At 47.2% G+C, this 16,396-nt stretch overlaps 1 protein-coding gene across 1 annotated transcript in view; it reads left to right on the forward strand.

Annotated features, from left to right (window-relative positions):
• Nucleotides 1–16,396, forward strand: part of CSMD2 (CUB and Sushi multiple domains 2) — a 287,923-nt gene that overhangs the window by 156,656 nt on the left and 114,871 nt on the right. Inside the window, exons 14-16 of the mRNA XM_026863211.1 lie at nucleotides 92–274; nucleotides 12,037–12,363; nucleotides 14,484–14,678. Coding sequence (XP_026719012.1) covers nucleotides 92–274; nucleotides 12,037–12,363; nucleotides 14,484–14,678 — 705 coding nt within the window. The remainder of the gene's footprint in view (nucleotides 1–91; nucleotides 275–12,036; nucleotides 12,364–14,483; nucleotides 14,679–16,396) is intronic.

The raw sequence follows: 16,396 nt of genomic DNA on the forward strand, positions 1-16,396 counted from the left end.
GGCGATGCCTCGGGGGCTCCTCTGGGTGCTGGCCCGGAGTGCCAGGTATGGCAGAGCCTTCCCCATGCAACTTGTGTTTTCTCTTTTTCAGAGATTGACCAAGGGAGCTGCGGCGATCCCGGGATCCCAGCCTACGGCAGGAGAGAAGGATCCACGTTTCGCCATGGGGACAGTCTGAAGTTTGAGTGCCAGCCCGCCTTTGAGTTGAAGGGACAGAAAACAATTACCTGCCAAAAGAGTAGCCAGTGGTCTGCTCAGAAACCAGTTTGTGTTTGTAAGTCAGTGAGGAGACGGCTCTAAACTATCGTCCGTGTGTGGTGAGGTGGTGGTGTAAGCAGTGTGTCTGTGCTCTGAGCGTGGTGCCCGCCTGGGGCAGAGGTGGCACCAGGCTCCAGCTTCACTTAACGGAAGCCGTGGGGAGTTTGGTTTGGCTCTTCTCTCAGCAGAGAAGGGATGTGCAGCGGGGCCCAGCGTCCAGATGGAGATTTGGGCTTGTGCTGGGTCTGTGTGCTCTCTCTGCTCTGCCCTCTGCCCTCCCAGCGTTCTGGTTCCGATCCCTTCCGGAAGGAAAGCAGGACCTTGGTGTCTGATACAGGAGACATGGACACGGACACAAACCCAATAATAATAATTTAAAACTTGAATTTTGGCCATTTACTCTTCCTTTATTATCTGACAATATTCAAGTTCCCTGCTGCTGGATCTCAATTTTTAATTTGTTGCATGAGTTCTCAGCAGAAGTAAGATATTATGCTCTCAGTAGTGACTAAGGATAAAATTTTCAGATGTAAATGGCAGTTAAATGCACAGTCCCTTCTGGGTTTTAATGATCTCACTGTCCTTTGAAGATGCATTTGGCAGTCTGCTTTATTATGTTGATGCGGAAACAGTGCTGTATTTGGACATTACCAAAACTCAAAATTATCTATATTTTCCCCAACTGGTGACAAGCAAACTCTTCTTTTTGTCTCATCTCTACTTAGTTGGATATGTTAAAAATCTGTGTCTATGAACAGATACTGTGGTGTAGAGGAGTGAGGCTGAACCAAAAAATAAAAAATATATATATATATATAGGAAAGGAAAATTCGGTTGAGCAACAAGCAGCGGATAAAAGTGTGGGGAGAATGGGTAGAGAGAAATGTTAATTTTTACAAGTGTGTAGTTACTATAGATAAACAGATATGCTGGCGTTAGGTACTCCAGCACAAAATGCTCATTTGTAGTGTGAGAGGAGTGGATCTGTACCAGGGGTTACACAGCGTGGGGGAGAAAACCTCGTTACGTCAGGGCTGAGTCTGGGTTCTGCAGGAGCTGTGGGAGAAGCGGGGGCTTCAGCCTCCCCGCACTGGCCGTTTGTGGGAGATTGTGGGAAACCGGTTGCGAGACAGTGCCTTTCTTTTCAAACACTGAAGCTCTGAGTGTTTGAGAACCTCTGTTTGGATAAAGGAATCGATTACTTTGTGAGTTTTGCCTTTTCTGGATGCTGTGACTCCCTCCCTACTCGGTTTTCTCTGTAAGCAGATCAGCTAAAGGGGTTGATGAAGAAAATGGAGTTTTCCTGGTTGTCTTTGAAGTGGGAAATGTTAGACCATGTCTGTGCTTAGCCTCGGGAGTGTTGGTTTGGTTTGGTTTGGTTTGGTTTTGAGAAGCTCAGATGGATTCGATCAGCTGACGGTCTGGTTGAGGTTCTTGCTGAGAGTTTGCAGTGAGACTAAACCCGTAGTTTGTGCCCAGTATGAAAGGATTGGATCGTAGTAGTATAGGAAGGAGACTTAGTGGAAAGTAGGATTATGTTTTGTAGGTAAGATACTAAAGAAGGGCATCACAGCAAGCCCCAGTCAGCAGTCCATGCAAAGCATAGCACAGGCATGAGTCTTTTAGCTAAAATAATTCCACTGTACTCTGTGGCCCTCCAGCTTTGGATACTTAAATCAATAAGACAACATAGAGGTAGTGGAAAAAGTATTCCCACAGCCCCCTCTACACCTTTACTCCCTGCCTTTATTCTAGACAGCATCGTACCGGTGTGCATGAATCAGAAGAGGTTACATTACAAAATGTATAACCTGGCATGAAATCCGCGGTGGGATTAGTAACAACTCTCTAAATGTTGGGAGACCGTTAAACGTGTTGGGCATGAGGTGGGAAAATAAGGTAACCTGATTTATGTGCTGCTAGTTGGAATATGCAAACAATTCAGTGCTGCTGATTCTGGCTGCAAATGTGTGACAAATGCAGATGGAGATTAAATAGCACGCTATGGTGCATCCTGCTGTCCCGAGCAAATGATTTACGAGCAGGCAGAATTTATTGTGGAGAACTCATTTCCTGGGGCTTTGATGACAAAGCAACACAAACCATTTAAGTAATGCATCTGCTTATTGCAACGGGTTCTTAATTCGTGGCTGGCTGTGCCTTCGTGATAACAGACCTTCCATCTTCATCCTCTTCGTTGTCATTGCATCCCTGAGCTGTCCCAGGTGAGCACACGGGGCACTTGAGGATCTTTGCAAGACCTTCTGCAAACCCCTTGCTAAGCGGGGTGTCACTGGCCTTGCTGTGTACGTTCGGGTTCTCTCTGATGAGCTGAGATCCTGAAACAAGCACGCTGGAGCCCGGGAGCCTGCCGGCCTGCAGCGGGATGGGGTAGCAGGGTCATCTCTGCGCTCTGAGCGTGGCGTCTGCTGCTGGCAGCGTGGCCACCGGGCTGTCTGTCAGGGGGGACTGGATACCAGAGCGCTCCTTCTCCCCATCCTGCAGCACCTCGTAGTGCTCTAATCACCTTCATAGTTGCTGCTCTTCGCTCTGCTGCGTTTTCACAGTGAGAGAACTGTGATGTCTGTCAAAGGCTAAGGCAGTTCTCGTAACCCAGGATAACCCGGGCCATCGCTTTCATACAGTGCTGCCTTCAGGACAGCGAAATGGGCTTAGGAGACGTCGTGTGGATAAATGTACCCAAGGAAAACCATTGTGCTACTTCGATGAAGTTTGTGCTCTGATGGTAGGAACTCGTAAGGGTTATAATATTCCAACTGAAGTCTGCAGTTACGTGTGGCTGAGGAGATTATTAAGCTTCTGAATGGGGAACCAGCCCATAATTACAGCTATAATGGGGAGCCGGTGAGTTGTTCAGTTACTGCGGTGAGAGTGATGCTGAAAGTCTGGATAGGCGTAGTCGGGGCGCAAGGGCGTTCCAGTAGTGCCATAACTTTCAAATACATGGTTGGAAGTAGTGTTTAACCATTCTCGTGTATAGTAGGGAAAAACTCATTATCTGCTTTTACGTGAACTGTTGCAGTGGAGGGCCCTGCTACAAAACATTTTCCGTGACCAAAATGCGTTTCACAAGGTTTTAGTTTCCTTGCCAAGGAAAGGAAGAGCAAACACCCCCTCTGCAGGGGGGCAGCGCTCTCGGAGGGTTTCTGTAGAAAGTCTGACAAAGGTTTTTTTTTGCTATTTCTCTTCAGCAGCTTCCCTTCCCTTCCCTCCTCCTCCTCCGGCAGCCCTGCCCCTCGGGGCCTGTGACCTGCAGCTCCTGCACCTTTAGCAGAATGGTTGACTTGCGCCAAGCAGCGCCGTCGTGTTGTGTGATAGCATAAACTGTCATGACAATAAATGTCATTTGTAACCATCTCACTGAATAAAGGCAGAGGTTTTGCCCTGTTCTAACTATCCTCTGCCATTTGCAGTGGGAGAGCAATTTCTGAAATTATTTTCTGATACAAGTTTAATCCTGACCCGCAAACTTCAAGTTTACTGGACCCGTCATGTGTTCTAAGAGTAAACAAAACGTAGTGAAATAAAACAGTACGTATATTCTGATGGCAATGCCTCAAGCAAACCTGGGGGTGGAGGTTTCTGCACTGAACTGGGGTTATTTGTTTGGCGTCGCCTGACTGGAACCCCCCAGAGTCTGGGGATGGATACCTGCGGACGTGTGCGTGTGTTCACGTGGAGGGGCTGTCGTTTGCGTTGTGCTCTGTCCGGGTCCTTCTGGACTCCTCCCGACACTTTATGTCTGTTGATCTGATAGTTGTTACCGGGGTCTTGCTCTGGTTTTGCTTTAGAATCTTCATTAGTTTCCAGTGACTTTCTTTTTGTTGTGTTACCATAATCTCTTTTTGTATTCTAGACCTGCTTAAGCAGTAGTCATGCATAATATTCCTCTAAATAGAGCAGAAGGCATTTTCCAAAGCATTTCCAATTGAAATTATGTTAAATCGGATGTTTTCTTCCCTGGCTTTGGAGCAGATGTTATGCTTTCTTTCCTCCTTGTTGACTTGAAAACCTCAAGCACGGCCCGTTACCCCTCGTGGAGTCGCTCACGGTGGCGGGGACATGCAGGGACGCCAGGAGGAGGCGGCGCTGTGCCCACTAACGCCGGGGGGCTGAGCTCTCCTGGTGCAAATGGGGCACTGACGCTCTCGGATCAGACCGAGCACCAAGGAAATCCCGTGTTTGCTCTGAGTTGGCTCCGGGAGGCGGCCGGCACAGCCCAGGCTCCCCGTCATTCCCCGCAGGTGTTCGGCACTGACGCAGTCGTCCTCTTCGGAGGCATTAAGATTTTGTGCATTTTTCCACTCTTCCGAACGTTGCATTTTCCTTAACAGCAGTATAAAATCTCTCTCCTCCTTAGTGGCAATTACTCCTGGTTTTTGTTAATCCCATATCGGCCTATTATACCTGCTGAAGAATCTTAGCCTCTCTTTGTAAAGCTTTGCACATTTTAGTTTTGCGCCGAGTGGCCAACCTTTTGTGTGTGCTCTCCGGTACAAACATTCAGGATTAGCGGCTGGAAATGCAAAGTGCAGTAGATGTTTTCCCAGCAATGTACCGAACAGAACCGTGTAATTTCACATCACTTGACAAGGTTTCCATTTAGCGCTAAATTAAATTGTCACTTGGTCATTATTTTCTTTCTTTGTTTCTTTGCTTTTCTTCTTTACCTGCCCACTGTTCACAGCAACCTGTGGAGCCTTCCCTAGGAAGAGTAATTTGGAGAAAAGCGCGTCTCCAAGTTAGCAGCGTAAAAGCGTAGTTTCCCTTTTTAAAAAATAATAGCTTTTTAACAGAGACAGTAGTTAACCCTTGGAGCAGTCTCCTGAAGGCAGTGATGGGTTCTCCATGCCTAACCACTTATAAATTGAGATTGGATAACTCCTCTCCGGAGATCTGTAGGAACCAGGAATTGTTTTATAATCTGTGTGAAGGAGGCGGATGGTTAAGACCAAAATGATCCTTTATTGTGCAATAATTCTTTAATCGGCAATTCCATAAAATCTTTAAAAGGAATTGATACTTTTTCCATTATAAGGGAGTTTTTTAGGCTTTTGAACTGTAGCACAGGCTCTCATTCTTCTGATGAAACTTAATCCTTTGTGTGCTCTTCATGTTATTTCTTTTATTCTTAATTCCTCTTTCTTTCTGCACTGCTGATGGAACGGCTTATGTTAACTCACAAAATGTTTCTCCCTCCTACTGTAAACAGGTTTTCTTTTTCTAGCTAGTATTGGGCTTGTTTATCTGCTTGTAGATGCAGTTGCTTTTAGTGGATTTTGAAAGACGAGTAGAAAATCTATTAATTTTTATTTCCAGGCTGGTTTGCTGCGTGTGGTTTTTTTTTTTAGTGATGCTTTTATGAAGCACCCTGGTATGATTTTTCTGATGTAATGGCAGAGAGATACTCTACCTCCACCAGACAATTTGTGAAAGGGAGCTGGTAGCTAACCTTAACCTACCAAAACATGTCAACTCTGATCTCTGCAGAGCAGCCGGTCGCATCCCAGGTTCGTGCAGCTGAAAACTTGCCAAGAACCAGGCTCCTTCCCTGCTGGGGCCACTTCCAGAGCTTGGATGGCTTCTGCGTTTGTGCAACAGATGTGTGTCCTTCAGGGCCCATTAACACCTTCTGCTTGCCCTTGATCTGAGCTGGGGTCAGAGCAGCAAATCGGTGGTGAAATGCTCCTTCTCCTCAGCCGGTTCCCTGAACCCAGCGGTTGAGATCCAGACTTTCTCTGGCAGGAAGGGAAGCAAATTAAATGAAGGCAGGATTACCGTCATCTCTATACACATGTGGGATTTGTAGCTTTTGTTAACAACCTTGTTTCACGGTTGCAGCCATGTAAGACCATTCGCCTCTTAATTTTAAGCAGGGCACTTTCCCTCAAAGCCTTGTTCTGCACTGCAGCCCTAGTTTATCAAAGCACTGAAGTTTAAATGCTGGCTCAAGTAGACACACATGCTGAAGTGCTGAGCAGGGATGCACTTAAGCACCTTCTTAGTGATGATCAGTTGGGTTATAACCGTCCACCACAAACTCCCCAGGTGGGTTATTTGTATCACCTATATGGAAATTTTCCATTTTCCTTTCTGTGACTTTATAAGAGGGTGCTTAGCCAGCCCCTCTGCTCTTCCTTGAGAGCTGTCTCAAGCTGCACATCTTCCAGCCTGCCACTTGTCAGTTGAGTTGTGAAGTGTCCCTTGGGGCCTGTATCTAAGGAAAGCTGACCTCCACCTGGGTCAGACCAGAGCCTGCTTTTTCCTCGGTGTTCCTTTGGCAGTGAGCTCTGTCTACAAGTTGTAGAGCCAGAAGAAACACGCTCCTGCGGCGAGCTGCCGCCCCGCGTGTTCCCTTGGTTTCTAACAAATTGTTCGGGGCTCGGGGTCCTCGTGTGCTCAGCCTGGTTCAGCAGGAAGGTTGCAGGGGTAAGGCTCGAGGGTGTGAGACGAGCCCGGAGTGGTGATCAGGCAGATGCAGGCAGCTCTGAGGGCTCAGAGGGGCTGCTCCTCCCGCAGAGCCTGCACGAGGGGAGGGCTGGAGCTCCGTGCTGGGCACGGGGCTTGGCAGAGGTGCTGCCAGCTGCCCCCTCGGCAGCAGAATGCAGGTTTTTGGGTTGTCTCCATGCTTGTTATTTTACTGATTGTATCAGCTGAACTGTTACCCTGGTAGGGTTTCCTGCTGCTGTAAATGAGCTGTCCTGTGCCAAGGCATCTGTCCATGTTCCTGACAGGAATTGCTCAGCGTGATGGGTTGCTTCTCTTAACATGAGTCTGAATCTGAAATGACACTGATGGGTTTTATCAGGCGAGGAGGTTGTCTCTGTCCCCTTCCCCTATCTCTGTATCCAGAAAATGGGAATGTGGCATGCGTTACGTTGCTGTCTTCAACCCGGTCTGCAAAGCAGTTCCCTCACATCTTGTTTTACTTCAGTGCTTTACGTGTGGGGTTGGTGCTTGAGAAAGCTGCAAAGGGACATTCCCAGTCTGCAGGTGGAACCGATGTGTGCGAGTTTATCTTCGAGGCTCTTTCTATTGCTTGTGTGGCTGCACCTGCCCCTGCACCCCTAATGACCGTCACACAGCTGCCGTCACCCAGGGACACGCTTCGTGGGGGCCGTGCCCGTTCTGGTGCTGGAGCAGTCACCCTTTACACCCGCAGCGTGCCCAGACCGTGGGACTTGGGGGGAGAGACAAGTCCAGCCCCAGCCTGTTGCAGGAGATGAATGCGATGCAGCAGCTGGCAGACGGCACCGAGCGCTGCAGCGGAGGAAGGATGCGCTGTGAAACCTGGGGGCAGCAGAAGGGCAGAGAATCCACAGCAGGACCACTAGACGGCCAAAAAGTGGCAATTAAACTTCTGTCTTCATGTGGATGCCACCACCCATTCCCAAGACTGCAAAGAAGGGCAGAGTTCCCTTAAAATAATCAGGGATGCACAGGAAAGGATCTTGGTTTTGTGCAGAAGCCTTAGAGCACCTCCTGAATAACAGATGGCTGCAGCCACCCTGGCAGACGAGCAGCCCAACACTGTCCTAGTGGGGATCAGCATCTTCCAGTAAGTTTAAGAAACTTACCTCGTTCCCAGTCACTGTTCCTGTTTTGAGTGGGCAGAAGCGAAACCCTCTTGGTACCGTAGCACTTCTCCCTGTGCACAGAGGCTCCTGTACAATCTATTTTAAGTTCACCGATGATATTTTCCTCAAGATCTGCTACCCAAACCCTGCCTATTTTTCATTATTCTTAACATATCTGCTCTCCCGCCTCCAGTGAGCTGCACGCTGGCAGTGACAGCTACTCCATCAGATTAAGCAGAAGAGTTTGTTGCTCTGAAATTCGAAAAAGTTCTCCCAGTTAATATTTGCAGTAGACTCCTTTCCCTCGCCTCCCACTTGCCCTGTCGGTGCCTCAGGGTTTTAAGAAGGAGAAATGCGTTGCGATGCAGATGTGTTCATTGAAACGGCAGTTACAGAAAGTGGAAGGTACAAAATGTAAAGCACTTTTTTGCTTTGCAGCTTGAACAGTGCCCTGAGCTTCCAGCACCGTTAGCTGTTTGGGACGTAGGCTTCCCTGAGTGAGGCCTGCTGGTTATTAACCAGGCTCCTGCTGAGATCCTGTTTTTCCAGTCCATCAGCAGGCTGTGCCTGGAGAGGGATCTTCTCAGAAAGGAAAGGTAAGGCAGAAAATCCATTACTGTCTTCAAGCTCTATCCCAAGCGGTCAGTCTGTGGGATTGATACCTAAAGGCTGAGAGAGAAGTTAGGATTTTTTTTTTTATTATTGTTTCCATGGAGACTGAAATTATTACAGTGATTCCCTGCTTGGTTTTCAGCTCCTGAACCTGGTGCCTTTCGCATTCCCGCGCGGTGCAGGCGTGCCCTGTCCCCGGGATCAGCCCTGGATTCTCACCTGCGGGGTGAGCAGAGGTGCCGTTCCTGGGGCCACCAGGCATGGCTCGCAGGACAAGTGGGGACACTCTGTGAGGAGGCAGCATCTTTTGAAAGCAGAAGAAGAGAGAAGATTTGTGCTTGGACTGACCAGACAAATGCAGAAGTTGCTCCTGGCTGAAGGTGCAGACACAAGCAGCTGTGCTGATGAACAACTGTCACATGCCTCCGTGTTCAACTCGGCCACGAGCATCTCACACTGGCCCCCTGGGGCAGTGCCCTCGTGCCACAGCCTCCTGTCCTGCTCGACTTCCTAAGACAGGGAGCAATGAGCTGTTCCTTCACTGTTTCACAGCTCTAAATTAAGGCAGAATCATGGTAACGCTTGTGATGACTTGAATAAATACCTTGTACTCATTTGTTAATGGCACGGGTCTCGCTGCCTTTGGTGGGAGCTCTGTTTCTACTGAGTCTTGCTGTGATTTATTCTGCTGTATTTAATAAAGGGATTTTTCTTATTGCTTTTGATGTGCTTGATCAGTAGTAATAATTATTGACAAAGGTCAGCACGGGCTTATAAATCTGAACCTATGTCATGCACATAATGAAATGTCCTCTCGTAACATTTAAGAACAACACTAATAAATATTAATTCCCATCTCTTAGCTCCAGGCCTCAGAGTCACGGACATTCCTAACGGATGCTGACGGGCAGGCAGCAGGACTGACCTCTGTCCGTCTGTCGCGTTTCAAACGGCTGCTGCCTCCTCGGGGGCACTTTGTTCCCGACCGTCTCGGATGCACAAACCAGCACGAGACACGGAGCGCTCGGCTGTCTCCCACCTTCCTTGGGTGCGATCAGCTTTGTTCTGGTGGCACCTCTCAGTGTCCGTGACATATTGTTAAACAGCTTCTGCTTTCATCCGAGTGTCCAGCAAAGCACTTGTGAGAAAGCAGAGAGGCTGACGTGGATCCCGGTGCCAGTGCAGCCCCAGATCAAAACCCCCCCTTTGCGCCGAAGAAAAACCTCTCCTGATTAAAAAGATAAAGAAAAATCTTCACATCACAGACACCATGGTCTTGGTAATGAACCTTCCGGATCAGTTGTTGGGTCCTGGGTTGGAAGCCGAGCTCCTGCCATGCCAAGGAGAGCTGGTGCGCCGGGGCCCGGCCGTGGGACAGTGGCCTTTGTCACACAGCCCGCAGCTTACCTGCCTGCTTCGCTTGCTGTTTGATGGAAAATCAAAATTGACATTTACTTCTCTGCGGTGGAGACTTTGGGGATTTTTTAAATCTGTTACTTTTTAATCTGTCATTTTGTTTTGTCTAGCAAAGGTTAGTTTTTACGTTCTTCCCTCACTCTACTTTTCTTTTGTCAGCAAGTTCTTTGTTGTTGTTTCCTGAAATGAGCCACCAGTGCCGTGCCGTCATAGCTGCAGTAGCAACTGTACCTCTGGTGCTGGCTGTGGTTCTGTAGGTCCCGTATGGATGCTAATTTATCACTTTGGATTTAAAAATATATAGGCGATACCCAGATCCTGTGAGGGGTTCCTACCGCTGGGGTGTTTCTCTGTGTGTGAATGCATTTCTTTCCTACAACTATTCCTAGGCAGATTCTACCAAGCTTATGCTGACAGAATTATTTGACAGCATCCCTTGATCCCTTGATATTTCAGCATCTAGTGAAGAGCCAAAATCCTGAGGATATTTTGCAGTTTGTTTTCTCTTTAATCTGTTTCTTTTTGTTGCTGAGAGCAGGAAATAGATTGTATAGCTCTTAGCCTTGATAACGCCATGGTAATGCCCATCTTATTTGATCTGAAACCATTAAGTGTTGATGGGAGACAGAGGGAAAATAACAGAGGGAGGGTGAGCACTGAACCAAATAATCACAGAAATGCCAAACTAAAACCAGTCTCATCCTCTGTGCGACGACGTCCTTTTGCCAGGAATTAGAGATACATGTTCTACTTAATGGATGGTGGGGAAAAAGATGGGTAAAGCATACATATATGAACTATCGAAAGTGTTGGGGAGGTACCACTTAAAAGGCAGCCTTGCTTTTTCAAACTAATGCACCTTGTCAGCTGAAATACAGTATATATTGAAAACCTTTGAGAGCTAAAGATTTTTTTTTTCCCATATGCACTCTTCCCCTCAACTTCATTTTAAGACTGGATTTTAATTATTTTCATGGGAATGACCGTCGAGTTTGATGCCTTTTTGGTAACCTGCTAGCCCAGCAGAAGTCAGTGATTTATTTGTGGTGGGCAGGGGAGCTTCCCTGCATCCTGGGCTGTAGGCTGCAGCCTGCCGGTGCTTGCTTGCAGTTGTCCCAGGCCCCTGGCACTCGGGCAAAGCTGGGAAAGGTTCTTGGGCTGTTCCTTGTCCAGTGCAGCAAAGTCACCACCAAAAACCAAACCGCAGCCTTTGTTTCGCAGTGCTCATTTGTCACAGGTGTAAACAGCTGCCCAAGGAGATAGACAAAGGCAAATTGACTCTCAGCTCCTGCTCGGAGGAGCTGGCAATTTATTGCTGTATTGTACAAATATTTAATACAGGGGTGGGCCTAGACTGAGTGCAAGGAGTTCGTCTAAACGCAGGGGGATGGCTTAGGTGCAGTCACATCTGTTGAGGAGCGTGAGTGGAAAGTGCATTTAGCAAATGAAAAGGTAAGCTAAAAGTGCAGATTTTTGTTTAAAGCAAATCCTGACAAGTCTGCACTGCACTCGGTTGCATCTGCAGTTCCCCCAACCCCTCGGGCTGAGGAGCTTGGGTACAGGCAGCAGCAGAGGAGCCTGGACCTCTGCATGGGGCAACACGAGTCAGATCCTTACCTCGGGTTCTATAGGTTCTGCTGAGCTGTGGCCACAGCAGCAGAGGTTGCTACCAAGTCACACTCCTTTAATATTGCTAATTTAGTAGTCAAACATTTGATTCTTGTGTAGGTTTTCTCTCAGGGACATGCAGGAGAATTCACCTGCAAAATACCAAATCCCCACCTGGCTGAGCGACATTTCCTTCCTGCAGTAAAAGAAACCTCTACTCCACTGTGCAGGGCGTGAAGCCTACACAAACGATAGGAGGTGGACTGTTGGGAAAAGGGACGGTAGTGTGCTAGGCTGGAAAATTGCAAATCAACCAAAACCAGAGACTATTTTGAAGTCGCTTCTTCCCCATGCAAATAAATCACTGACACCTCGCAGTGAATGGAGCACTGAGCCCTTCCTTTCTTGAATCGCCTCTGAGAAGCAAAGCGATTGGGAATTTGCAGGAATTACCCAGCTCAAGGGATAAGGGGGAGGGGGAAACATGACAGAGCAGCTTGTAGGAGCCCCGTGCTGCATGATTGATGGTGATTTCTTATTGCAGTTTCCTGCTTTTTCAACTTCACCACCCCGTCTGGGATTGTGCTGTCACCAAATTACCCTGAAGAATACGGGAGCAGCTTGCACTGTGTTTGGTTAATTATAGCTAAACCTGAGAGTCGAATTCACTTGGCTTTCAATGATTTTGATGTGGAGCCTCAGTTTGATTTCTTAGCCGTGAAGGATGGTGGGACTGCGGAGTCTCCAGTACTGGGGACCTTCTCAGGAAACCAGATCCCCTCCTCGCTGACCAGCAGTGGTCACGTCGCCAGGCTGGAGTTCCAGACCGACCACTCCATGGAGAAGAGAGGCTTCAACATAACCTTCACCAGTAAGTGCCCAATCCTCCCTTCTGGTTTGCGTTTCAAGCTCTAAATTCTTCTTGGAGACTAATGGGCAAGGGTTTGATCCCACTGAAACCATTGCAATTCCAGAGTAAGGCTGAAAATTGGGGTTAGTTCAGATCTGCAGGTGGGTAATTTGAGGATTGGTGTCAAGCTTAGAGCTGATGGCGCAAGTTTCTTTCTGGCTGTGAAGTTTGTGTTGTCCAGTGGTGTGAAGGAAACAGTCTGGCCCTGAATTATCTGTCCGTGGAGCAGCCAGGGTTTCTGTTCTCCCATCAGCCTGCAGCTTGCTGGGTTGTGTGGGCTTTCTGCTCTCCCGCTGCCCTGTTCTGCTCTCTGAGGTGAGACAACGCTTTGTGGACGGCTTGATGCAGATTAGGAGGAACTATTAGGTCCCGGGTGGTTGTGTTCATCACTCATGACTATCGTCATTTGCTGACACCTAAAGCTATGCAAGACTTTGAAGATAAAGGATAACGTAGCAACGTCTTATAATATAAAGCCTTGAAACTTCCGCAGATATATTTGGCTTCATGTAAGTCCAGTCTTCAAATCTCAGATGAATGCCATGGTAATTTTATCCTCGTATTGTCCTATAATTTTCTAAAGAGCATTATTAAACCTATTCAGCAGAACTGATAAATTACTTTGCTATAATAGCCTTTAGTGGCACAGCTAAATTAATAGCCTTTCTAGCTATGATTGCAAATCCTCCGTTAAAAAAATAAAAATCAGAGGTCTTAAGGAATCATTTGCCACACTACAGCAGGCTGAAGGCTCATCAGGTGAAGTATCTTGTGTGTGGTGGTGTCATGTACCCAGGAGTGAGTCCTGGATCCTGCACGCGGGGAGACGCCGGCAGCGCCCGAGCTGGGGGCTGTGCCTCTCCCCTGCGGGAAGATATTTTTTATTGTTGTAAATGACTCTTAAGCACACGTGAGTTAATCTCTTCCGACTGCTCGAACAACCCAAAGGGAGCTCCTGAGCCTTTCTCAGACACGTTGCCATCCCGACCTTCAGGTTAGGTGTGAGAGGGGCGACAGCGTATCGCTACGAGGGGTGGACACGGGGCGCAAGGAAAGGTCCAGCCCCTCCTTCCCCCCCTAGCACTCTATGGAACAGGGTGCTACAGGGGTCACGATGCTCTGTAAGAAATCCAGAACTCACCTGAATTTGGCCAGATGCATTGAAGATACTGAAAGTGCACATGTGTAATTCATCTGGAGGCTTGAATCTTTAACGTGCGGCTCACCTCTGAAGACCACCTCCCAGCATATGAAGGTGTAGGACATAGTTGTGCACTTGATGGGGAATTAAGGCTACAGACTGGTTGGCTGGCCTAGATTTTAACTGCCAGAAAAGGACAGGCCTTGAAACAGAGCTTTGCGTCTGTGCAATTCCACCCGTAGCTGCGCAGCACCTAGGGAGGTAATTGCCGCGTGTCCTTTTGTTTTATCCTGGTAATGACGACAAGCAAGGTCGGGGGCTGTATGGCAGTCAGTCACAGAATATGCTGGGAGAACCCTTACTTTTAACTACAGGGTCTTAAAGCTTTCTTTCTTTTTTTCCTCATTAACGCCAAACTTAGGTTCCTTCTATGCAGGTGCATGCACTGTGGTATTTTTAGAGTTTTTATAAATCTCTCTCTATTTTGAGTGGTTTTGTATTTTCACGTGCGAAAGGTGTCTAAGATGATAACTTGGTTCTGCAGGCTCTTTTCTGACCCCTGTTGCTGCTGTGTCAGCACCTCTGCCATGCAAATGGTTTTAATTTCATCCTCCTCTCTCCGGTTGCGAATGGACACTGGCAGCAGAGACAGGGAGCAGAAAAATTCAAGTGATTTCAATTAGGTGAGAAGTTGAACGGTGGGAACACATACTCGGGTGTCTGGGATGACGGTGGGTCAAACTCAGTTCTGTGGTGTTTGGCCTTCCCTGCGAGGAAGGTCTGATGTCCAGGGGCAAGGCTGAGTGCTGTTGTCTCCACAGGAAAGACGTGAAACTGTCGTTTAATTCCTGAATTTGTGGTCCAGTATACTTATTGTTTGAATTAGACAGAGGCGAGGGAATCAAGTTACTCACCGTTTTTTCTTCTCTTTCCCTCTCAGCATTTAGGCATAACGAATGCCCTGACCCTGGCGTGCCTGTGAATGGCAAGAGGTTTGGTGACAGCCTCCAGCTTGGCAGCTCGGTGTCCTTCCTTTGTGATGAGGGCTTCATTAGGACCCACGGCTCAGAAACCATCACCTGCATCTTGAAGGAAGGAAACGTGGTGTGGAACAACGCCGTGCTCAGATGCGAAGGTAAAATTGAGCATCTTTCCCACTGGTCTGCCCATGCGACCTGGAGGGAGAATGATCTGGTGTTTGGAGCCTTTTTGGGGGAAATGGATAATGGTTTTGTGTTTCAAGGTCCTGGTCAGATAACCCGTAGTGAAGGTAGACAGCGCTGGCCTTGCAGGAGACCTTTTGCCATCGTACAGGCAGAGGTATTTGTTGCTGGGTGCTGAAGGATCCTGGGACATTAGGTCTGACCCTCAGCTTCTGTTATGGCCAGGATTTTGCGGAGCTCTGGAAGGTGGTGTCTGCACAGAAGAGTTTGTTTAAGAGGAAGTGCCAGTCCAGTAATTACTGAGCTCAGTTTGTTTTCTAATTTTTTTTTGTGAAATGAGTGATGGGGATTATTTTTATTAGCTCAGTTCTTGTTAAAACAGGTGTTTTTCTAATAACTATAATAAAAGGCTTTGGTTTACTGATGACTAAAAGCTTCCCTGCTACTCTTGTCATGAAGGGAATTAAAGAACAGAGAATGGAAGATACGTGGCAGTATTTTTTCTGTCCTCGCTTTTGATACTTTTGAAACGTGTAATATTTATATAATGAAAGAAGCAAAAGGTACAGATCTTTCCTGTGAAAAGCGAGCTCATTGCTGCAAACATTTGTACACACACAGAGACCTTCGGCGTGTCTCTGTCAGTGCCGTCCATCAGTCCTGTCTCATGGACAATTTTGCATTTACATTTCTTTCCCACAACAGCTACGATAGCCAACCCAGAAAGGAGGGAGATGGGTTGAATTATAAAGGCTTTAATACAGATTTCAAAGCTTTTTCCTCGTCCTTTAAAGCTTCTACTATGGAAAAGAGAAGAAAGAGCTCATTAGAAGTGAAAAGTCTTCCTCTGCCCTCTGTTCTCGGGGAAGTGATGCCCTGCACTGGTATTTACAGCAATTTGAATAGCAAGTACTGTGCTATTGAGAAATAGTGCTGTAATATTGAGAAATTTCAGTAATTGGTCATGCATTGTTCAAGTGGATGAGCAGCAGAAATTGCACAATCTAGTCCATTGTCTTTCAGATTGAGAGAAGGAGGTATCAATTGTCTTCAATAACTTTTACATAAGAAGGCGGCTGGACTTTTTTATGTGCTTGTATAATTTTTCTTTTGCGGGGAGCTGACAATAAAATGTCTGTAGGTTTGATTCAGGGTTTCCATTACTTTCACAAGCACGAGCCTTTAAGTTTATGTCTTTGTAAGTGTAGAAGGGAAACATACATTAAATAACACACTTTTAATCAACTTTTATCTTTGGAAGCTTTGATAACCTTATGCCATTAACTTGTGCTTTTTTTCTCTGTGATCACAGTGGTGATTTCTTTGACTTACCCTTCAGTATGCACTCGATTAAGTGTACGTTTTAATTAGCCTTTTTAAACAAGGAGGAAGTATATAGATCTAAAGTACTGTTTAGCACTTGAGAAAATTAACAGGATAGAAAGAGACCTAAAAAAAAGAGTTGAAAGATGGATAGAAGTCCTGACAGGAAATTTTGTAGCTTTGGGGCAGAGAGGAGCCTCTTGTTCAAAAATAATTGGCTCGGATCCAGTTGAGATCAACAGACTTTCATCTAGCATCCTTCAGATCAGCAGTGAAGGTTTTAGGCCCAGCCTTACGGAGGTGTTTATGGTCACATCAAGCGTGACATTCCATAGCCCTTGCGCCGAGCTGGCCCCGGGGCTGCCCC

This window comes from Athene cunicularia (genome assembly GCF_003259725.1).
Source record: "Athene cunicularia isolate RWA chromosome 23 unlocalized genomic scaffold, athCun1 chr23_part1, whole genome shotgun sequence".
NCBI lineage: Eukaryota > Metazoa > Chordata > Aves > Strigiformes > Strigidae > Athene > Athene cunicularia.